Source organism: Scyliorhinus canicula, chromosome 9 (assembly GCF_902713615.1).
Source record: "Scyliorhinus canicula chromosome 9, sScyCan1.1, whole genome shotgun sequence".
Classification (NCBI taxonomy): Eukaryota; Metazoa; Chordata; class Chondrichthyes; order Carcharhiniformes; family Scyliorhinidae; genus Scyliorhinus; species Scyliorhinus canicula.
Window position 1 is genome coordinate 127,464,548 of NC_052154.1, and position 23,776 is coordinate 127,488,323.

Here is a 23,776-nt window from a genome sequence, read left to right on the forward strand (position 1 = left end):
TCCAACCATGTTAAGAAATCCTAGGACTGGATTCTCCAGCCGTAAAAACTGTGGACTCGCACGCCAAAAAAACTGCCGTGAAAGGGCCACATATTCTTAGCCCTGCATGGGGCTAGCAGTGAGCCATCGTAAAACTAGCAACTTTTGCTGCAGATATGGGCCCCGCACTTCCGAGTCAAAAGGCCGCGCATGCACACGATGGCGGCTTCTAGCGGCCTGGCCGTGCTCCAGCAGTCGGGCCGTCCTCCATGTTGGACTCAGACTGCGGAGCTGGACCTTAAACATAGTGCCCCCGATCAGCCGCGCACCTGAACCTGACCGCCCATCCAAAAATACCACAGGTCAATATGAGGCCCCCCCCATCCCCCCTCCAATCGGCATGCCCCCGACCATGGCGCCCACGGACTGAGTCCCGGCTAGTATCCCGACCGGCAGGACCATGAGTCGGGACTTTGGCCGGTCGGGGGGAGAGAATAGCGGGGCAGGCCTCCAGCGATGGCAGCAGGTGTTGCATACTCTCCGAGTACACTGGTTTTCGGGGACGTAGAATCGGGGAACCGGCACCGGTCTCGATTCCATGCACGGAAATGGATTCTCTGCCCCAACGCTGGCCACGATTTCGGCGTCGGAGTGCTGAGAATCCAGCCCCTGATTTTTACTAATTACACTTATAATGTGGCACTGAGAAGTTCCAAGTCTTGTACAGTAGCATAAGCAAATGCTTGTCTCATGGATTGTGATGCAAGCTAATAGAAGATAGTGAAGTCATTGTAAGAATTGCATCCTTTCTTATTTTTCTGTGAAAAGTCAACCATTCACTATCTTTACTAGCTTCACTTGGAGCTTATCTCCCATTGATTTTTCAACATTACCCTTTCACCCTGAACACAGAGAACCCAAACAAGTTGTGGGTTATTGATAGAATTGCGAGTGGGTGGGGGGGGGGGGGTCTCGATACTTACATCTTCTCTTGTAGTCTAGTGTACTCTCCCTGGCATTCACAGGCAACTGAAAAAATACTTTAAAAATTATAGAACCTATAGTCTGAGTAGAAGATCAAACCTTATTCAATGGTAAAGATGAAACTCCTCGTAATGCTAATTCTAATACCTTGAAAGAGAATTAAAATGCCATGAAGCCTGCACCTAACTATGCTGTGCTATAGCCGGGCGTAATACTAACACGGGGCATCAAAAATGGAAATGTTCTTTCTCCAGTCCTGGCATTCCTTTTGATATTCACCGAAGGTTTGTCCAGCAACAAATTCTGTAAGCCAAGCTTAAAGTGGCCAACAGCCCTTAAAGCCCTGGTTGTCCAAGGTTCACGGTGGATAGCTCGAAATGCTGAAGTTTATTTGAATGTTTCAGCTTACAGAAGATGCGCAAGATTGGCAGACCATGAATGAATGTATAGTCCCTTGTCAGTAGTTACCTGCATTTGAAGCCTCTGAAATCTGCTCTCCATTTTTCCCCAGAGCTGCCCTTGAAGAGAATGCATACAATCGAATGAAACAGGTTGTGAGATGGTACCTGTCTGGGTTTTACAAGAAACCTAAGGTAAGGCAATGTCAAGGGCAGTGGGGCAGTTACCAGGAGAAACAAGCTAAGGGGAAGTTTGATGGGTACAAGAATAAGTTGCCAGTGGGTAGGAAATTGAAGTGGTTGTACTGTACTCCGAGATATTTGCCCTTTGAAATTCATTTTGTACTTTGCAACCCTCATTATGACATCTGGTTGGGACTTCTGTCAGCCTTCGAGAATTTGTTCAGCACATGTAATTCTGGACAAACCTTGCAAAACCTGAAACTGGGAGTGATGGGCAAGCAGGGCTGAGCAAATAACAAAATGTGGGTAGCTGAATTTTTGACCTAGGAGTTTGTGCAAGATGGGAAGGGAGGACATAAGGGAAAATTAGCTTAGTGGTGACAAAGCAGGGTGGGGCTGAGGTGGGAGGCTACCAATGTTTCAGATGTGAAAGTAAATCATAGATTGGATGGAAGATTTGAAGGCGAGGGTAGGCAGTGGTGTAGCGGTATTGTATAGTAATCCAGAGACCCAGGATAATTATCTTGGGACCTGGGTTCGAATCCCACCACAGCAGGTGGTGGAATTTAAACTCAATAAAATATCTGGAGTTAAAAGTCCAATAATGACCATGAAACCATTGTTGAATGTTGTAAAAACCCATCTGGTTCATTCATGTCCTTTTTGGAAGGAACTCTGCCATCCTTACCTACAGCAATGTGGTTGACTCGTAAATGCTGTCTGAAATGGCCTAGCAAGCCACTCAGTTGTATTCAACTGCTACAAAAACGCACAAAATGAAGCCGCTCCACTTTTCTTCAGCCCAGGCAGCGGAAACAATGGCAAACCAGCCCTCTCGATCCTGCAAAGTCCTCCTTACTAACATCTGGGGGCTTGTTCCAAAGTTGGGAGAGCAGTCTCACAGACTAGTCAAGCGATAGCCTGACATAGTCATACTCACAGAATCATGCCTTACAGATAATGACTCAGGCACCATATCACTATTCCTGGGTATGACCTGTCTCACCAGAGGACAGATCCAACAGAGGTGGTGGCATAGGGCTGGATTCTCCTTTTCAGCGGCTAAATGCCAACTACCAAACGGAGAATTCGCGGGAGGTCTACGATGAAGAAATCGGCACTGAACCCTCATCAATTCTGGGTTGAGGGGCTAGCAGCAGCGCCGGGTGAAACACCCGGTTCCGTACCGTGAATGGCCGGGTCCCTGGCTATGCATGCGCATGGCTGACAACCTGCAGTGGTCGCGCCGTACAACATGGCGCCAGCCATGCGTGGGCCCGACCTGTAATCCACGACCCCACTGGCGACCCCCAGCCAGTCCCACCAGCCCTCACGGAAGCCTCTCCGGCCAGCGGCATGGATCTGGCCGATTGTGGCGGTGCTGGACACAGTCCACGTTCGGCACGCTGCGTTCCCGACTGCTGAAACCACACGTGCCCTACGCCGTTGGGAACTCGGCCCATCGGGGGCAGGGCATCGCAGGTGGGCCTGCCGATAACGCGCCAACACCGTCGCAACAGCGTGCGGCGCGATGACGCCATTTCAGATGGGGCGGAGCATGACTGACCGGGGTAAAACGAGCGTCGGCCATGATTTGGGCATCAGAGTCGATTCTCTGCCCGATCGCCGATTACGATATCGGCAACGGAGAATCCAGCCCATAGTCTCCCAAATGGAGGTTCGCCCCTTGCCCCACACAGGTGCACTATTCATTACTGCAATGCTAGTGAGCTGAATACATTGAGCTTTTTAAACAATCTTCTATTGAAAAAGGCGATATGCATTATTTTCTTTTTATAAATTTAGAGTACCCAATTATTTTTTTTCCAGTTAAGGGGCAATTTAGCATGGCCAATCCACGTAACCTGCACATCTTTGAGTTGTGGGAGTGAAACTCACACAGACATGGGGAGGATGTGCAAACTCCACACAGACGGGGAGGATGTGCAAACTCCAGGGCTGGGATCGAACCCGGGTCCTCCGTGCAGTAGGGAGCAGTGCTAACAACGGCACCACCGTGCCGCCCATGGCTATTTGTATTATAACTGTACATAGAACAGTACAGCACAGAACAGGCCCTTCGGCCCTCAATGTTGTGCCGAGCAATGATCACCCTACTTAAACCCACGTAACCCGTATACCCGTAACCCAACAATCCCCCCATTAACCATACACTACGGGCAATTTAGCATGGCCAATCCACCTAACCCGCACATCTTTGGACTGTGGGAGGAAACCGGAGCACCCGGAGGAAACCCACGCACACACGGGGAGGACGTGCAGACTCCACACAGACAGTGACCCAGCCGGGAATCGAACCTGGGACCCTGGAGCTGTGAAGCATTGATGCTAACCACCATGCTACCGTGAGGCCCCTTAGAGGATCATATCTTGGACAAATATAAATTTTGGATATTAGCTCGTAGCTAGTTTACTCTGTGTTTCAATGTCTTTCAGCCATGCTTATGGCCACCGACAGGAACCAGCTATGCTTTGGTTTGCATACCATGGCCTTCAGGTACAAACACTGAGCCTAAGATTTCACCCTCCAAAACTGAGCTTGACTTTGAAATGAACTGAAGCTAGATTGACAGCCGCCGCTTTTAGTATGTCTCACACAGGAAGGATGGTCTCATTTTTCTTTTTTGTCAAGTCTTTTGTTTCTTTCAGGGCCTGAAAAAACCGTATAATCCTATTCTGGGAGAAACTTTTCGGTGCTACTGGCACCACCCCAAAACTGACAGCCGCACCTTCTATATTGCAGAGCAGGTAATCCTATCTTTAAATTGGTGTATGCAATGTCGCCCTCCATGGAATGCCATGTAAAGTAAAATATCAATGGTGTCTGCCCAGCACGACATTGGGCCTTAGTGTACATATTCAAACTTAGACCATGAAAATACTACTCAACTTTGTGGTGACAATTGTTGACTATTTGAATTCTTATAATTCCTTCTTTGGGTGAGAAATCAGACAAATCAAACAAAAGGTCATTAACTTGAATCACCTGACATGCTGAGTATTCCCAACATTTTTGTTTTTATCGTAAAAAATGGGTAAGTCTGTCTGAAAGGGGTGCTAGACGTGTAGGATCTGTTTCAACGAGGATGTTGGAGATAAAAAAAATGTACATTCCAGGGAGTAAACATGTCTGAAATAGTATTAAGTGAGCAACGGTGAAGGTGAGGAGAACACTCCTGGGGAAGATAGCGATGCTTAGTGAAAAACACAGATGCTTTCAGCAGTATCAGGGAAAGCTATGAGATCAGAGTGTTATACAAGTTTATTTTTAGGGGAAGCTGGTAGTGGGTCAGAGGCATCTAAATAGGGTCGTTAAAGAATGTTTTCTAAATGGTCGTAAAGTTCCCAAACTGACTACCCTTTGTGCTACATTACAGGTATCCCATCATCCCCCAGTGTCTGCCTTTTATATCACTAACAGGAAGGACAATTTCTGTATCAGTGGCTCTATCCTGGCCCGCTCCAAGTTTTATGGTAAGGTATTTCACAACAATCCGGGTATTCTATTAAGTATCCTGTAGGGAGGGTTGGGGTGGTAGAGTCAGAGAACAAATTGTGTGATAGTTGTAGTAATAGGAAGGTATTCCCTGCAATGGAAATGGCTGGTAGTATCAAAGGGACATGTTGAATGTGAAGAACAGGATAGTCTCAATTATTGTGTATCTTACCAGGACCTTATAAAGACTGAACTTTCACCCAAATCTGTGTCCAATCCAGCTGATAGGTGGAAATTTATTTTCTCTGCTGGCTGAAAGGGTGCTGCAAGGGTACTTCTATACCGCTAGCATGAAAACCAGGTGCAAAGGGAGTTCATTTTCAGAGATTGGTACACCACTACTGTAACTCCAATCCTCTAAATTCTAGTTCCAATGTGAGTGGTTCTACACTGGTAGCATAGGATTGTGGAACTATGTGAAATGTGTTTGAGCAGTCCCAATAAAGTATGGACCATAAGCATTAATTTGCCCTATCTGAGTATCAATTAGCAATCTCATAGCAACAGGACAAGAATAGTTACAGGGATGCTCTTGTGATCTTGAGGCAAAGACACAGTGGGTCACTTGGTTACACTTCAACAACTGTAAAGCACATTGGGATGTCCTGAGGTCATGAAAGGTGTTACATGAATGGAAGTGTTTTATTTCAGTGTGGAGAAAGCTTTAATCTGCCTCCAACCTGAAATGGAAACTTTCCCAATCCCAACTCCAAAATATCCACTCTCATCAGCACAAAAGTATTTTTTAAAGAATTATTGAAACTCAGACAAATGATGACAAATAGGATGCTAGATTGTGTGAACTCAATGGTCGACTTTCTGGTGTCACACATCTTGCTAGGTCACTGCGCTACAAATTCTGTTTAGAGCATTGAGGTTTAAACTGCCCATTCTCAAAGTACCTTTTTTTTCTCTCCTGCAGGAAATTCAATGTCTGCCATATTGGATGGGAAAGCACGGCTGTGGTTCCTCAACAGACAGGAGGATTACATTATCACCATGCCATATGCACATTGTAAAGGTATAGCTCTGTTTGCTGTGGGTGTGGTGCCTCTATGTGGTTGCAGAGCACAGTGCAGAACTGGAATGCAACTCCCAAAATAGGTTCAGGGAGGTCCTTCAGCTCAGTTGAATTCATCCTTCTGGAATACCAACGGACCATCTTCCCATTACAGCTTTGAGCTGTTTCTAAAATGTTCTGGGCCCTAGTCTGGGTTCAATGAATCTTGCTGCTAATTTCTTACAGCTCTCAATCACCTGTGTAAAGAAATACTTCCTGATGCCACAGCTGTCAGAATCTTTCAAAATGCCTATCTAACGTGAAGAGATGAATGTGCCACAACTTCATTAGCCTCTTTTATTTCCCCGACACTCCGCTCCACCATTGGTGAATACTCCTTTAACCACCTTGTCCTATAATCTGGAGCTGCTTTCCTCAGTTTTTCTGTTTTGCCACCTTCATCCCTGCTTTCAAATACCTTCACGTGACCTTGAACTATGCATTTGTGGTTCCTGACACGTTAATTTATTTTCCTCAGTCACTGTCCCCACTCTGTAAGACAAGACTACTGCAGAAATATAAATTGTTGTTGATGTCCAATGTGATTTTTTTTTTCTTCACAATTCTAATGCTGTGCCCCTTGTCTTGCTCTCACTGTGGCTTTCATTCACTAAACCATGCCCATCATTTCTTCACCAACCCCAAACAGCCTTTGTAAAGGCTAAAACTTATCTGACTATTTAGAGCCTGGAACATGGGTCCAACATTTTATCCAGTTGTATGAAGCTACTTATCTTACAGTGGCATAATTCTTAATTTTGCCAATGGTGCTTAATATACCGCATGATCTGAAACCTTCTTTATTGAACTTTCTGTACAAATTTCAGGCTGAACAGGAACCATATAGTGAGATCAGCTTTGCTTTCCACCAAAATCAGGCCACATAGTTAAATGTTCTGCCAACATGCACCATGAAAAACAAAAATGTTAGTATTGCCAATACCTGAGTATCAATATTTATTCACCCTTTATATTCTAGGGCTTTTGTATGGAACATTGACGCTGGAGATGGGAGGGAAGATAACCATTGAGTGTGAGAAAACCCACTACAAAGCAGAACTGGAATTCAAGCTAAAGGTAAGGGAGAGATCTGACCCAATGCTCCAGCTACCCTATGGCTGCTTTATCACATTTACGTAATTCTACACAATACATTAAAGGACATTTACAAACTGAAGTGAGTATGATTTTTAGGGGAATTATACATGCAATCAGGTAGACTTTTCTCTTCGCTGCCTGGGTGGTAATCCTGTATATTACCTGTTTATTGGTCCAGTGGAATGAGAATTCAGTGGATTACGCAACTGGCAATCTGCTTGTTCAAATTAATGCCCAGGTGAATTTTACACAAATCTATCCTCTATGCCCAAGGGCTCTGATAAACATAGAGTTTAACAGTTGCCCAAATACTTAGCAAACATTTCCTGTAACTGCAGTAAATCAAGAGTTACCGTTGCTAGTCCAATTGTAATTACATCCTGTTTACTGGCAGCCTTTCCTGGGAGGCAGTGATACTGTGAACCAGATCACAGGAAAGATAACGCTGGAAGACGAGGTACAAGCCACACTTGAGGGACATTGGGTAAGTGCTTTTAGTCATTTTGGGCTTGTAGACAAAATGGAAGCTGTGTTTAGTAGTTTTTCTGTTTTCCCAATTTTTCCTCATTCCCATCCATCCATTAATCTTGCAAAGGTGCCTCTGATTGACCAGCAGTTCTTGGAGGCAGGATCCTTGTCCTGAAGGCCCTGGAACCCTAACAGGGGGCAAGTAAGTGTCTAATTGGGATTTAATCTTCTCAGGGTTCCCAGAGATGGCTTTGGCAGGATTGCAACTGGCTTCCTGGCCAGTGGACAGGGCCACCTCCGTGACCATTAAATTCAGCCTATTGCATCATGTTGGGGTATTCACTAAGTTCTTACATGAGTATGAAAGAATCCCATAATGCTTGTGATATTTAAAGTTATATTTTTGGATGAGCAAAACTACCTCGACCATAGTCATTAATTCTGTTTATTATAATGATGATTTAAAACACAATCATATATTAACACCACCCCTTAAGTTTAATTTCCAGTTATTAATTATCATAGCTTATCATAGATTTTACAGTGCAGAAGGAGGCCATTCGGCCCATCGAGTCTGCACTGGCTCTTGGAAAGAGCACCCTACCCAAGGTCAACACCTCCACCCTATCCCCATAACCCAGCAACCCCACCCAACACTAAGGGCAATTTTGGACACAAAGGGCAATTTATCATGGCCAATCCACCTAACCTGCACATCTTTGGACTATGGGAGGAAACCGGAGCACCCGGAGGAAACCCACGCACACACGGGGAGGATGTGCAGACTCCGCACAGACAGTGACCCAAGCCAGAATCGAACCTGGGACCCTGGAGCTGTGAAGCAATTGTGCTATCCACAGTGCTACCGTGCTGCCCATTTAATTTTTACACTGTTCATCAATCGGAGACAAATTAATGCAAGATATGACCTGAACCAAACCTTAAACCCCTGCATTACGAGCACCCACTGGAGTGAGTGGGTGTTTCCTTTGATGATTCCAATTTCACTGCTGGTTATTTATTCAGTGGTTGCTGCCCCTTACCAAATGGATTGAGGAAATCCTAATCTTTTTGATGTTGCTGATGATAATCTCAATGCTGTCTATGTTGGCCGAATCCTGGTGTATGTTAGCTGAAGATTATTGGTCAGCAGGGTCGTGGCTTGAAAGGACAGATGAAATAATAGTTTCTGTTGGTTATTTTTTGGTGAACTCTTTGAAATCTTCCCACGGACCACTATGGGGCCATGGACCTCAGTTAAGAACCCCTTGATATATTTGACACAAGTGTCTGCTGGGATAGTGTAGATAGAGAGACCATTACTCGCGATATAATTATTGCTGCACCTAACCTGGGAGAAATGTTGAGTGAGTTTTACTGTGTCTAACCCATTTTACAGATGAATTGGGAATGCTTGTGTGGTCACTAATTTCCTTAATGTGATTCACATAAAATTCAGAAATAATTTTTTAACTAACAATTAGAATATCAGAAAGTGGAATGAGAAAATGGTGGCACCAGAAAATCTTTGGGAAATGGGAATCTTTCACTGTCACTCTGTCATTTTTCCCTTTGTGCAACAGGATCGGGAAGTGTGTATCCATGAAAAAAAAACTGGGCTCTCTGTTGTGTTTTGGAGTGTCACCAATGAGATTCAGAAACAGCGTCTAGTGCGCCATGTTGTATGGTTGGAGGAGCAGGACAACTTTGAGTCTGAAAGGTATGTCAGACAGGAGACAATAATATCACAGCTTTAGATAAAGGAAAGGAAATAGCTGTTTTGAGGTGAACAGATCATGCTAATTATTACAAGAGAGTCATAAATAGGCTGAATGAACTCCCTCTTTCCTTTCACTTTGCAAAGCAGGGTCAGACAGCAGCAAGTCTAAAGCTACAGTCTCAATCCATTTTAACTGATGCGTCAATCAGTTTTGATCAGTCTCACTTTTGAGTCAGAACATTTGTGAGTTTAAGATCTAATCAGGATTTGAGCACATGATCTACACTGGTACTTCATTGTCTTCCCTAAAATGACATATTGAACTGTGAGGATCCTTCTACCTGTTGGGATGGACAGTTCTAGTGTTCAAGGTAACATATTTCCCTCAACAAGCACAACTAACAAAGGGCAAATTAATGATCTTATTACTACTTGTGCTGTGCCTGGCTCACTGCTCTTTTTGACTATATAGTCACTTCAAATTAATTCTGAATATATGAATTCTTTTGAGATGTCTCTGAGAAATATGACAAGGAGCATCTCTTTGAACTTGTTCAAACAATTATATTTAGAGTTAGCCAGTCTGAACAAGCATCCATTGGGATGTTCAGTACCTTGTGACTGACCTGGACGTCTCTCAACTCAGTCAGATTTGTAAAAAAAACAGAAAATGATTAATCTGTAAATGGACAACACAAAATGATTCTTTCAGGATTACAAAATACAACAGGCTGTGTTGAGAAATGGGTTGTAATCTGTGCCTTCAACATTGTAAATATGTATTTGTTATAGCAGCTGAGCCCTGGCTGCTTCCTGTATTATTCTACCCAACAGCTGGCACCCAGTAGCCTCCAATGGCCTCTGATGGCAATATGTTGAATATATCAGGCAGGACCTGGCATGATTCATTATTAACCGGCTCCATACAGCTCCCATTCAGGATTCAGTGTTTTGCTATTATTAATAGCTTTAGTGTAGCTGCCAGGTCTTGACAAGGACATATCCTTGTGTTAATGAATACTATATAATGACTGCCCATGATGTGACTTGCACTTATAAGTTCTATAAAGCTGTTGTTCTCGGCTGTTCCTTGAAATCAAGGAAGTTGTCCATCAGGCTTGCTGAGTCTTCAGGTGACTGAGAAGCCCGATTCTGGATCCACAAGTTCTTCCGCATTAGGGGCATATGTTTGCGTGTGGAGTGGAATTCATAGCCACAGTTTGGCTTTCCTCTCCTTCCTTTGCTGCCGAAGTTTTGCCTCGCTGCCAAGTCACTGAGCCTTCAGGCAGCTTGCACCTTGATGGACCGGGTGGCGCCATGCCAAGCAGACTACAGCCTTCCCCTCCCAGTCAGTGCTGTTAATGCCTCCATGCTCTACGGATTGAATTCTACCTAACTGCTGGAAATTAGCCTGCCTCTTTCTGGTGAGTTCTATACAACAATGGTATTACAGGTGGAGATTGTAATCATTTCCACTGTTCTTCTAGGCTGTGGCAGCAAGTGACCAGGGCAATAAAGAACCATGATCAGGAGCAGGCGACACTGGAGAAATTTATTCTGGAGGAAGCACAGCGCAAGGCTGCCAAAGAGCGTACTGAGAAACGTGAGGACTGGGTGGCAAGACTCTTCCAGCAGGATGTGGCGACAAAGAATTGGCAGTACAAATTCAGAGAGTATGTGATCTTCATCACACATATTTGTACACTACAAAGGAAGATAAAATTATAACTCTCCTGCCCACGTGCCCTGCCAGACTGATAAAACTACTATTCAATGAGTAAGGCGTCCTACAGGCAAAGAATTACGCAGGCTTAACCTTCTGAGTTTACCTCATTCAGGACTGCTTTACAGCCATTGCATCGGCACTTGGGTAGAAATTAAGCAGCTATCTCCAGTGACCCCTGCTGGAAAATGTCAGGAGAAGGAAGGTCTGAGCTCAATTGTGATGTCGCCACGACTGCTAAATAGCCTGCAGATACTGTGGCATTTTTCACTTCTGTGCTAACCAGTCCACGATTTTCCTGTATGTAATACACCAGCCTCATACTGTAGGATCATATATGGGAAAAAGCCATTTGGATGAGGTGCTTGGATGGCCCTACTTCAGCCAAAATCAGCACTTTCAAATGTGTCAACAAAATGGTTCAAAAATAAGTCTGAGTAATAAATGTCCTCAGTTCTCAAACTGACAGCATGGTGTGCTCAGGGTTCCCATTTATTACTGGCACATAACAGATGACACTATTGATGTGCTTGGATTTTTAAAAAACTTTTATATTTTCCCCATCATTTCAAATATCTGTCCCAACTCCTTCATGAGTGCATTTCCACAAATCCATCTTCAGCTCAGAATGTGACAGTGGTCCACGCAGCCTGTAAGAGAAATTTACTGAAAGATCAATAGAATATTTTTTCCTTTTTTCCAAAATTCTAGGGAGCACAGAGTATCATAAATGTGACTAGTAGTTTATCTAAAGCTCACCCCAGGGAATGGATGTATCATACTGACAGTGTTTCCAATAGGCTGCCATGGAATTGGGAAGATCTTTGTGTTGATGCTTTAACCTGAGTCAGCTGCCATTTTGAACAAAAATCTCATCAGTCTGATTGTGTTCAAACATTCTTTGAATTTTCCTAGCAAGCTATTACAGTTAAATTCCTTGAGTCATGTTGTAGGCTATGTCGCAATTCTACCTGTTTTATGTCTGAAGTTTCGATCTTTCTCAATATTTGTTCTGTATCTAGTATTCACCAATATATACAAACCGTTGAAAATGTCAACTTTTACTTCCAAGTAAGTAGTGAACTTTTGGCTTAGCTGTCACATTTCTGTCTCAAATTAGAAGGAGCAGGATTTGAACCCAATCCAGTGTTCACGCTGTGGCCTTTCAGACTGTCCACCCTGTGAATTCTTCCAGTACTTGACACTATTCTCCAAGGAAAGATAATTAAAATATGAAAAACAAATAAATAATTCCCAGTAATTGTCCCTGATTTTTTAATCTGGACTCAGGGAGTCAATATTTGATAATAGGGGGCAGCACGGTGGCCTAGTGGTTAGCACAACCACCTCACGGCGCTGAGGTCCCAGGTTCGATCCCGGCTCTGGGTCACTGTTTATGTGGAGTTTGCACGTTCTCCCCGTGTCTGCGTGGGTTTCGCCCCCACAACCCGAAAATGTGCAGAGTAGGTGGATTGGCCATGCTAAATTGCCCCTTAATTGGAAAAAATAATTGGGTAATCTAAATTTATAAAAAAATAAAAATAAAAAAATTAAAATATTTGATAATAGGGCTTGGCTATCGCACGTCTCGTAAGTGATAGCTGCTATTTTAGCCCAGTATAGGGAATCTTCTACAAAACCCGAGAAATATATACCCAATATATGATGCTCCTCTGCCTTTTCTCTCTTTCCAGTACCATTCCCTGGGATTCAACAAATGACATCATCCAATTTGAGAAGGATGGAATCATTCAAACAAATGTCAAACACAAATTTCCAACAACAAAGTCAATGGATATCGTCGGCAGCAGCAGTCAAATAAGACAGCAGGTCATGATCAAAATAATTACATGTTCGATTACTAAATTATAAAATTGTACGACACAGGAAGGAAGCCATTCATCCAATGCCAGCAATCGGAAAGACTATCCAGTTAATCTCATTCCCCTGCCCTTTTATTTTCTAAGTATTTATCAACATCCCTTTTTTTCAAGATTTTTACATATTCTGCTTCCCTCACTGTTTCGAGAGGGAGATTCCATTTTAATGTGAAAAGATTCCTCTCTACCTTTATTCTTTTGGTAATTATCTTAAATGTACACTCTTAGGTTACCTACTTCCTGACCAATAGAAATAGCTTTTCCTGATTTCCACACAATTTCGAACACTTCTCTCAGCTCTCCTTTTAGCCTTCTCTGTTCTAGTTTCTCTAGTCTTTTCTCAACAAAAGGTTCTCATCCTTGGTATTATCTTAGTACATCACTTCTGCAGCCTTGACATTCTTCCAAAACAGGTCACAAAATTGGACGTGATTCTCTGACCCCCCCCTCCGAGCCAGAGAATCGGCGGGGGGCTGCGCGGATCGTACCACGCCTCCCCGATGCCAGGACGGCATTCTCCTGGCCATGAAAATCCGGGCAGGCGCCGGGCCGCACGGAAAATCGCCGCAAACGGCTGTAGCGACAATTCTCTGGTGGCGAGCGATTCTCCGGCTCGGCCGGCCGAAAAAATCCGAGTCCCGCCGGCGCCATTCTAAAAAGTTCTGGGACGGCGGGAACTCAGGGTTGAAGGGTCTGGGGGGGGTCCAACCCCGGGGAGGGCCTCCGTAGTGGCCTGGTCCGCGATCAGGGCCCTCCGATCGGCTGGCCGGCCTCTCTGTCGGGGGGCCTTCTTTCCTCCACGCCAGCTCCTGGATCCCTGCGCCATTTGCCGTCGGGGCCGGCGCAAGGAAGGCCATTGCGCATGCGCTAGTTGGCTCCGGCCCAACTGCGCATGCACGGACCCCGCGGCACCGGGTCGATGCCGCTCCAGCGCCATGCTGGCCCCCCCCAGGACCCAAGAATCGGGTCTCGGAACTGGTGCCGGAGTAAAGTACTCCCGTTTCGCTGCCGGCGCCGGACCAGCGAATCGCGTCCATTTTCCTGCTGTGTCACATATGGTTTATATATTACCATTTTGCTTTAGTTTTATTCATAAAACTTTTACAACTGCTCCTGTTTTTGTGTGTCTGAACTTTCTGCTCTTCCATTTTTGTGAGTTTTCTAACTCTTGGGCTCCAAACGGATGAGCACCAGAAATGTTGATTTTTTTTTAGGAACAGGAAAGGTCATTGGGCCCAACAACAGTTGAGCAAACAATTGTAAGAAACAACTCTGTAGCTCTGAAGAAGTCATATGGACACAAAATATTCATTCTGTTTCTCTCTCCATGGATGCTGCCAGACACGCTGACTTTTTTCCAGCATTTTCTGTTTTTATTTCAGAATTACAGCATCCACAATAATTTGCTTTTAGATTAAAGTAAGAATCAACTTAACTAAGTGTTTTGTTTCTGGGTCTGCTGAGTGTGGGCCATGTTAAATATCTGTGGCTGAACTAATTCCCCAGACTGTGAATAGGCCCCATAGCCAGCACTTAATATTCACATTTCCCCTTCAGTACATTCAGTCACTATTTTCCCTCTGTGCTCCCACAACCTAATTTCCCTCCTGTGTACCTACTCCTAGTAGTCCCATTTAGACAATTTAATGTCCCCAATAGCTTCCCTGATCACTCCAAGATTCTACAATGTCACAGTTCCCCTAATCTCTGCTTGAGCACTCCAACCTCCCCAGTAATCCTTGAGAAAGAACAGAAGACCAAGAGTAACACACAAATAATTCCTGCATGTTAGACTAATATTACACTAATAATTTCAGTTTAAATCCAGAGGAATTAACAAATTAATTAAGTTTAAATCCAGAGGAATTATATTACTAAAACAAATTAATGTAGTACCTTACAAAATAAGCTGAAAATATTCAACTTTCCTTGTGCTGCTTCCTGTCCATGTTTGTAGTTCAATTTCCCCTCAGATTGCTGTCTTTTAACTTCTGCATTATTTCTCCTTATCTGAGATTTTGTTTTTAAACCTGAACTTTTATCTATATTTTAAACCCTAGTATTTCTCCAGTGCCTTCACTACCCTCTACTCAGTTGGGACGCACACCTCTTGAATTTAGTTCCTGGTCATCTGAAAATCAGTTCTAAGTGGCAATCTTTCAGCCAATCAGAAAATTGAATCTTAAAGTTGATTTGGTCCCACCAAATCACAATATTTCCCTTCATCTTTTGGGTTTATCACCTGTTATCAAGAGGAACATATCAGATACTGTTTACAGTTTTTTTTATCTTTAAATTATTCTCAATATCTTATCTTGCCAACAAGTTGACATATTACTCTTAATGCTTGCACTATATATGGATGCAATTACAAATTTTATATGAAGAATATTGTATTGGAGTAGCTATGAGTTAGGACATCCTTTCTTTCCAGTATGTTGAATTGTATCTGTCTGCATTGCTGACAAGTGATTTCTGATATTAGGTCTCAGTTCAGGGATATATAGGATGCAAAACCAGTGATCGTCCGGCACCAAATAGATCACAGAACACAGAGAGCAGTTGTTCGACACCAGAACCAGTACAAGACGACTCATCTGATGAGGGTAGGTGCTCTGATTCCCTGAAAGTTCTAAATGAGCTCTTCGTATTGTAGCCTTCAAATAGGGGGAGCCGGTGGCATAGTGGTAATATCAGTGGACGAGTAATCTAGAGGTCCAGGCTAATGCTCTGGATTCAAATCCCACCATGCCAGCTGTAATAGAAATCTGGAACTGAAAGCTAGTCTCAGTAATGGTGACCATAAACCATCATCTATTATCCTGAAAACCCAGTTGGTTCACAATTGTCCTTTAAGGAAGGAAATCTGCTGTCTTTACGGTGTCTGGTCGACATGTGACCCAGATCAGCAATGTGGTACTAACCCTCTGAAATGGCAATGTTAAAATGAATTTCTTAATCACTGATGCCAGAACATCAGTGCAAAGTGGAAGATAGAGTAGCATTAGTTTGGGTTGAAGCCACTGCACGAGGGGCATTCTCGCCAAAAACCAAAGCTAGATGGAGCTAATTGCCCAACATGGCAGTTGATCAGAATTCTGAATTGTATTCATGTAGTTAAAAAGACCGAATATAGACCTGTTAGGTAGCAAAATTGGAAAATTCATGTAAAACACCTGTTAGTGGCAATCCCAAGCCCAAAAAGGCAAACAGCATGCTTGCCTTCATCGGCCGGGACATTGAGTATAAAAATTGGCACGTCATGCTGCAGCTGAATAGAACCTTAGTTAGGCCACACTTGGAATATGGTGTTCAATTCTGGTCGCCACACTACTAGAAGAATGTGGAGGCTCCGGAGAGGGTACAGAAGAGGTTTACCAGGATGTTATCTGATACAGAGGGCATTAGCTATGAGGAGACATTGGATAAACTTGGTTTGTTCTCACTGTAATGGTGGAGGTTGAGGGAAGACTTGGTAGAAGTTTACAAAATTCTGAGGTAGATACTCAGAAGTTTTCCCCAGGGTGGAAGAGTTGATTACTAGTGGACATAGATTTAAGGTGCGAGGGCAATGTTTCAAGGAGATGTGCGAGGAAAGGTTTTTACACAGAGGGTAGTGGGTGCCTAGAACTCGCTGCCAGAAGAGATGGTGGAAGCAGGTACGATTGTGACGTTTAAGGGGCATTTTGACAAAGACATGAATAGATGGCAATAGAGTTGTTTGGACCCCAGAGTGTAGAAGGTTTTAGGTTAGATGGGCAACATGCTCGGCGCAGGTTGGAGGGCCGAAGGGCCTGTTCCTGTGCTGTACTTTTCTTTCTTTGATCTCAAATCAGCAATAGTTATAGTTGAAGCTGATTCTAGCTGTGATTTCAAAGAATCTAATGCTTCCTCACCAAAGAAGAAAGTTTCTGTACATATTGTAAGGAACTTGTTAACTCCTTGACTAATCCTTGCTTCCTTTTAATGCTTGTCCTGCTGGCTGGTTTTCAAATTACACACTGTTGGCTTTGAACTGTAACCACACCATTGACTGGATTCTCCGTTTTTGTGACTATGTCCCGACGCCTTCGTGAAGACTGTGGTCTTTTACGCCAGGAAAACTGCCGTCAAAAGGCCACAAATTCACAGCCTTGCAGGGGGCTAGCATGCAGCTGTCATGGAGCCCACAGCTCCAGCTGCCAATAGGGCCCCCCGCACTCCCAGGTCAGAGGCCCCACATAGATATATGGAGGCGCCATGTGGCAGGCCTACCACATTCATGATTGGTGCATGATCCACCACCGTATGCCGCCTCAGTATGGTGGGGAAGGGGGGGGAGGGGGAAACGAGACATTTGAGCATCCGCTGGCCAGGCCCCCTAGTCGGTAAACATGGTGGCGATTAGGGTGTCCCGTGCACAGTGACCCTGGTGCACATGTTGTCAGGCCTCCTGTGCCTGCCCTGGCCCCATGTCCTGCCCCTCCTCTGCATCCTCGTCAAACGAGGCCTGGCATTCTTCCTTGCCCTCCTCCAGCATTACGCCCATCTGGCACGCAATGTTGTGGTGGACGCAGCAGGCCACCATGGTGTGGGAGACTCCCCTGGTGCTATACTGGAGGGTCCCTACAGAGCGGTCCATGCACCTGAACCGCATCTTCAGGACACTGATGCACTGCTAGATTATGCTCCTGGTCGCTCCTTGGGCGCCGTTGTATCGGCATTGGTCTATGCCCTCCAGATAGATGGTATAAGCCACGACTGCAGCGGATAACCCCAGTTGCCAATCCCTCACCTGGGGGTGCACCTCAAAAGTGTTGAGTACCGTCGAGTGTGCAAGGATGAAGGTGTCATGCATGCTGCCTGGGTATCGGGCGCAAACGTGCATGATGTGCAGCTCGTGGTCACACACCAAATACACGTTCATGGAGTGGTACCCCTTCCAGTTTGTGAAGTGCACCAAGTCATGCAGCGGTGCTTGTCGGGGAACATGCGTCCTTCGATCACCCCTGGACCTGGGGCAATGGCGGCAAACCCGGCTGCCTGGGCAACCCGGTTAGCAAGGTCCATACTGAGGTTGATCTATTGCACCGACCGGGCGTCCATAATGGCGCGGATGCACCTGTGCACCAAGGTCTGCAAGATCCTATCGATCCCCACTAGGTGCCTGGGAGGACCCCATCGCGCAAACGTTCAGGGCAACTGTCACCTTGACAGCCACTGGGAGCGGGTGTCCTTCCCCCCTACCCCTATGGTTCCAGGTGCATCGTGATGCAGCAGATCTGCTGAATGTTCCCCCTGATCAGCTGGAATCTTTGACGCGCCCAGTCCGGCAGGTCCTCGAACGACAGGTGCTGTCGGTACACATGGGACCTGAAGCAGCAGCGCCTGCCCACCTCCTCTTCGCAGCCGGCTGGCCATTCGCACCGGCTGGCTCCTGCTCCTGGCTCCTGCTCCTTCGGGAGGGGCTCCACTGATGCAATGTCCTCCTCTAGCAGCTCCTTCTCGTACAGCCACAGTGGATCTGCCAGGGCTACAGCCGCCAGGGCTGCAACGGCCAGGCAGATGCCACTAATTCCTGGTTGGATACAAAAATCCATTGTCTGCTGGGGGTGAAAGGCAGACATGTTACCATGGTGCGTACCACCAGGTACAACGGGCTACATGATGGCCCCGGCTTGCGTTGCTGCCCTGCCCCACACGTTGCCCCCTGCCCTCAGCCGTTCCCTGTACTGCTTTGCCCTCCGCGCCACACCCCTGGTCCCGTTGGTGCCTGACACTGGGGGGCCTCTGGCCCTCGTCCCTGCCAGCAGGGGTACTGGTGGCTGGTAATTCCTCCTGATGGATGCGGAGGATCGTGGGGAGCCCCGGAAATTGCCTTGTCAGGCCCATTAATGATATGCCAATGGTGTTTATAATTTGCAAGCCCACGCCGGTGTGCAGCATGGAATGCATTCACGCCGCTGTTGAGGCACTGTAGCCTGGAATTCGGGGCATTCTGTTGGGCGCCTGCCGCCGGCCTCGATTTTCGGCTGATGCGCGATTCTCCGCCCAATTCCCTGCAATTCCGGAGTCACTAGACTGAGAATCCTACCCAGTGGATATGGGAACACCAGGTGTGCGTAGTTTTGAAGCTTGGTTGTTATTCCCTCAGCAGTTGAACAGACCACTGACTTTTCTCTCGGCTGAGGCATGAAGAATGGGCATTTGGGCATGGAACTGGAGGGTTACTGGCATCTGTGAAACTGTAACCCAGTAAGAAAGTGCATTTAAGAGATCAGAAAATAAATTTGGAGAAAAAGAGGAATGAGAAATTTGGAGGTGATTTAATGGGATTTGAATGGGTGGTAAAATGTAAAAAAAGAGGCTTAACATGAACTCAGTGTTTCATTGATGGCTTGAAGCTGATGTGTAATGTGCCATTTCTTTCAGGGTTGCTGTGTCCTAGGTGCAGAAAGGGAACAAATGAGTTAACAGATATTCACACGGCCATCCAATCCATACAGATGACACAGCAGGAAATTCACAGGTAAAGATGGCAAGTGGTAGGGCAGCATGGTGGCGCAGTGGTTAGCACTGCTGGCTCACGGCGCCGAGATCCGAGGTTCGATCCCGGCTCTGGGTCGCTCTCCGTGTGGAGTTTGCACATTCTCCCCGTGTTTGCATGGGTTTCGCCCCCACAAACTAAAGATGTGCCGAGTAGGTGTATTGGCCACACTAAATTGCCCCTTAATTGGAAAAATGAATCGGGTACTCTAAATTCATATTTTTTTTTTAAAAGATGGCAAGTGGTTAGTGGCATTCTTTAACACCATGTATCTTCATATAGTGAATAAAAAGGAATAACTTACAGAGTATTAGCTAAATGTTTGATTACAGTTTCAGAATGAGTACTGAGCAGCCTTTCTGTCAACTGCCTGCCCTGCTTTGCTTGCTGAGCAGCTCTATTTGGCATTGTTCTTAATCCAAGGTTCTGAGACTGTTATGATTCACTAATCTTTTGGAACATTTGCAGACTAATGTCTTAACTTGAGCTGTGGAGGAGAAAAATCTCAAAACAATGCAGTGGGAAGTCCCATATTTAAACATGAGCACCTCCGCCTGAAATTCTTCAGCAAATACAAATACAGAGTCCACAGTTTATATTCCACCCCCCCCCCCCCCCCCCCCCAAGTCCATATCATTCTTTTAAAAATCCTTAAATAAAATGAAAATAAATCTCAAGATCTCGTTCCTCAAAGACACTGGTATTCTTTGCAACATTATAAGCCTCTTAACTTCCTCAATAAGGCACAGGTCAATCTTTCTTGCTGAGTTTTTATTTTTAATGGAATTTATTTTTGTTGGACACTTAGTATTGTTTCTTTAAATGTTTCCCCAAAGCTTATTTATCGCCGTACCTTTTAGTACATTTACCTAATCAATCTTAGCCAGCTCTTCCCTCACACCTGCATAATTAACTTTGTTTAAGTTTACAAATCTTGTTTGGGACTGGAGTATGTTACTTTCACACTGTGTGATGTGGAGATGCTGGCGTTAGACTGGGGTGGGCACAGTAAGAAGTCTTACAACAACAAGTTAAAGTCCAACGGGTTTGTTTGGAATCACCAGCTTTCGGAGCGCACTCACCTGATGAAGGAGCTGCGCGCCGAAAGCTAGTGATTCCAAACAAACCTGTTGGACTTTAACCTGGTGTTGTAAGACTTCTTGCTTCTTTCACAGTTAATATGGAATTAATTGAATTATGGGCTCTTCTTCGCAGTCAATTTTTTATTTTGAGGCTATTAATTAAGTCCTGCCAAAGCAAAACCAGTTGTGGTGACAGCTGGAAACTCAGGCCAGGTCTGAACTTAGTTGAAATTCTAACTGAACAGTTGAGTTATCAAACAACCAACTATAATGGACTTTGTAATATAATCTTGAATTATGCTTATTTTCAGGAACCTTGCTGCGCTGAAGTGGCAAGCCTGTCACAAACGGTATAGGACCAGACTCTTGAACCCCCACTACTGGCTGGTCATCTGTGTACTCATATTATTCCAATTAATTATCAATTATTTTTATGGGTGAGCAGATGGCTCCCTCAGCAACCACTTTGAAATGTGTTCAAGACTGTTAACAGGATCCTATCGGGAATGACTACAGAATTTCCATTATGTAAAATGAGATACCAAGGCAACCATTCAACAAACATCGAGGGAGAGAGATCCTTGGGAAAAAATTGTGAACATTTTAGCTTTTTGTTCTATTTTGTTCTGGGTTGGAGCACACCTGTGGTCATTATCCCTACACACCCTGCCTCCAAGGACAACCTATCCTAACCTAGGCCTTAATGCTGAAGCCAAATATGACTTTTCAAATGTGCAATTTGTTTCCTCCTCTTTTCTTCTAGTCTTTCTAATCCAACAGCAGTTTAGAAACCTTCCTCCCAACAGTATTTATAAACTGACTAGATGGTAATATTTGTGATGTCCAATTTGTACACTGTTCTGAATATGGATTTAGACACCCGTCCATGAATGTGACAGACTCCTTCAGTCTGCCCTACCTCTGTAGCATAGACACAAAACAGCAACTTAGAAGATCTTTTGCACACCCTTGTGAATCTTGCTGTAATCTAGCACTAAGTAGGATGTTCTTGAGCAGAAAGCAGCAGAAGATTATTACAGGTTTGGAAGGAAATGCCTCCAGGATGGCAAGAACTTATAGGCACTAGCTGCTACTTTCCTCCTTGTGGGCTTAATACAATTTCACATGTGTGTAACATTCTATGAATGAAATGCACATTACTGTAAACAGGTGCAAATAAATAAACATTTTTTAAACCATGAATACACGTGTTTAAACATTTCAGCAGTACGATGGATCATATTCAGATCAGCAGTGTTTTCATGTCACTAAGTGTGCCAGTTCAAGAGGTATAAAATGGCATGAATAAAGGCCAGTTCCCCAACCCTAATACATGATGCATCTATCTGGTGAGCTGGGGCAGGCACAGACCTGGAATAGATAGGAGCATCATATTATTATAATGGTGTGGAAATGATGTAATTATTACACCTACTATATCATTTTGCAAGCATCACACTGGGTCACTCAGATGGACAAGTATCATCTCCCTTCCCTTCACTCTCAACCCAACCCTGTTATATAAATAACTTACACCCTATCAGGATACTGAATTGGATAATTTTCAGGATTAGAGAGCATAGGAAGATGATTCATTATGCATTTTTTAAACCACTTTTTTTTTCCTGATAGTATTTAGATTTGCATCTCGCTTTGCTCAAATTGTTTTATTTTGGCACTCATCATTACTTGCACCAAAGCATTTCCGGTCTCCTGTGTTGGAAATAGAAGAGGACGGACAGAATCAGACCAGGTAAGGTCTGCATGAGGAATCTGCTTTACCAACACACCAACATCTGCAGACAATGACATGAACTTGTATTTACATAGTGCCTTCAGGGGCTAGGCCCGCCACGGCGTGGTTTGCGGCCGGCAAGGAAGGGGCATGGCGCCATGCCAACTGGCGCCAAAGGGCCTCCACCGGCTGGCACGAGTTGGCGCATGCACGGGAGCGCCAGCGTGTGCTGGCGTCATCCCGGTGCATGCACGGGAGGGTTCGTCTCCGCATCGGCCATGGCGGAGAACCACAGCGGCGGTTGCGGAAGAATGGAGTGCCCCCCGCGGCACAGGTCCGCCCGCGGATTGGTGGGCCCTGATCGCGAGCCAGGCCACCGTGGGGGCACCTCCCGGGGCCAGATTCTCCCGGAGAACCCCGGAGGCCGCCCGCACCGCCAGGTTCCGTGGGTAAGGACCTACTCTAATTTACGCCGGCGGGACTGGCAAAATAAACAGGTGGCCATTTGGCCCATTGCGGGCCGGAAAATTGCCGGGGGGGGGGGGCGCTACCAGCGGCCACCAACTGGCGCAGCGCAATTCCCAACCCCGCCAAATCTCCAGCACCGGAGAATTCGGCAGCCGGTGGGGGCAGGATTCACACCGCCCCCCAGCGATTCTCTGACCCGGCGGGGGTGGTTGGAGAATCCCGCCCCTGATGTTTATTTACTGGGGAATGTGATCTTGTAAATAGGTTATTTTCTATGGGGTGAGAGGGGTCCGAAAAATAAGGCTTATCGGCGCCAGGGGCGAGGGCTATCGGGGTCAGCATGGATCAGCTGACTCTCAGAAGCATGGTGGGGGTGAGTTAGTGTTGAGTTGGTGTTTGATTTGGGAGATTAAGGGCACGATTCTCCGCAACCACGATGGGTGGGGGAATAGCGGGCCGCGCCGTTTTTTCCTGCGACGCCGGTCCGACACGCTCCCGCTATTCTCCCCACCGGCCAAATGTCCGTAGTCAGCATACCCGCGGAAATCCACGGAGAGTCGCTCGATGGAGGCACAATGGCGACTCTCCAGCACCCCCGCTATTCTCCGGCCCGAATGGGCCGAAGTCCCGACGTCGTGACACCATGTCACGACGTCGCCAATTGCACCTACTTTTAAAAGTTGCCAGCCAGTCGTGCTGGCTGACGAGGAGTTAGCAGGTTAGCGGACCGTCTCCGCAAACTGGGGAAGACATCCCCGACAATGCTGCGGCCAGTGGGGAGGGGGGGAGGGAGAGGGACAAGTGGGAGGGGAGAAGGACAAGTGGGAGGGGAGGAGGGAGAGGGACAAGTGGGAGGGGGGAGAGCGAGTAGTGGGGGCGGGGGGGGTGTGGGGGAGTGAGTGGAGTGGATGGGCTCCTCCACCCCCGCATGCAACATGTCAGCCGCCCTGCCATT

The 23,776-nt window shown here is 45.7% G+C and overlaps 1 protein-coding gene and 1 long non-coding RNA gene across 2 annotated transcripts in view; one reads left to right on the forward strand and one right to left on the reverse strand.

Moving 5' to 3' along the window:
• Positions 1 to 21,821, forward strand: part of LOC119970937 (oxysterol-binding protein-related protein 8-like) — a 69,869-nt gene extending 48,048 nt beyond the window's left edge. The window contains exons 10-21 of the mRNA XM_038806047.1: positions 1,475 to 1,556; positions 4,215 to 4,313; positions 4,943 to 5,039; positions 5,984 to 6,082; positions 7,101 to 7,198; positions 7,614 to 7,703; positions 9,271 to 9,407; positions 10,895 to 11,080; positions 12,825 to 12,960; positions 15,496 to 15,616; positions 19,422 to 19,518; positions 20,930 to 21,821. Of these exons, the coding sequence (XP_038661975.1) occupies positions 1,475 to 1,556; positions 4,215 to 4,313; positions 4,943 to 5,039; positions 5,984 to 6,082; positions 7,101 to 7,198; positions 7,614 to 7,703; positions 9,271 to 9,407; positions 10,895 to 11,080; positions 12,825 to 12,960; positions 15,496 to 15,616; positions 19,422 to 19,518; positions 20,930 to 21,059 (1,372 nt within the window). The 3' untranslated portion in view covers positions 21,060 to 21,821. The remainder of the gene's footprint in view (positions 1 to 1,474; positions 1,557 to 4,214; positions 4,314 to 4,942; positions 5,040 to 5,983; positions 6,083 to 7,100; positions 7,199 to 7,613; positions 7,704 to 9,270; positions 9,408 to 10,894; positions 11,081 to 12,824; positions 12,961 to 15,495; positions 15,617 to 19,421; positions 19,519 to 20,929) is intronic.
• LOC119971666 lies at positions 11,664 to 11,973 on the reverse strand. Its single transcript, XR_005461890.1, has 2 exons — positions 11,890 to 11,973; positions 11,664 to 11,780 (listed from the first exon to the last, which is right to left on the reverse strand). It is a non-coding gene; the product is annotated as an uncharacterized LOC119971666 (long non-coding RNA).
• Positions 21,822 to 23,776: the final 1,955 nt, after the last annotated feature.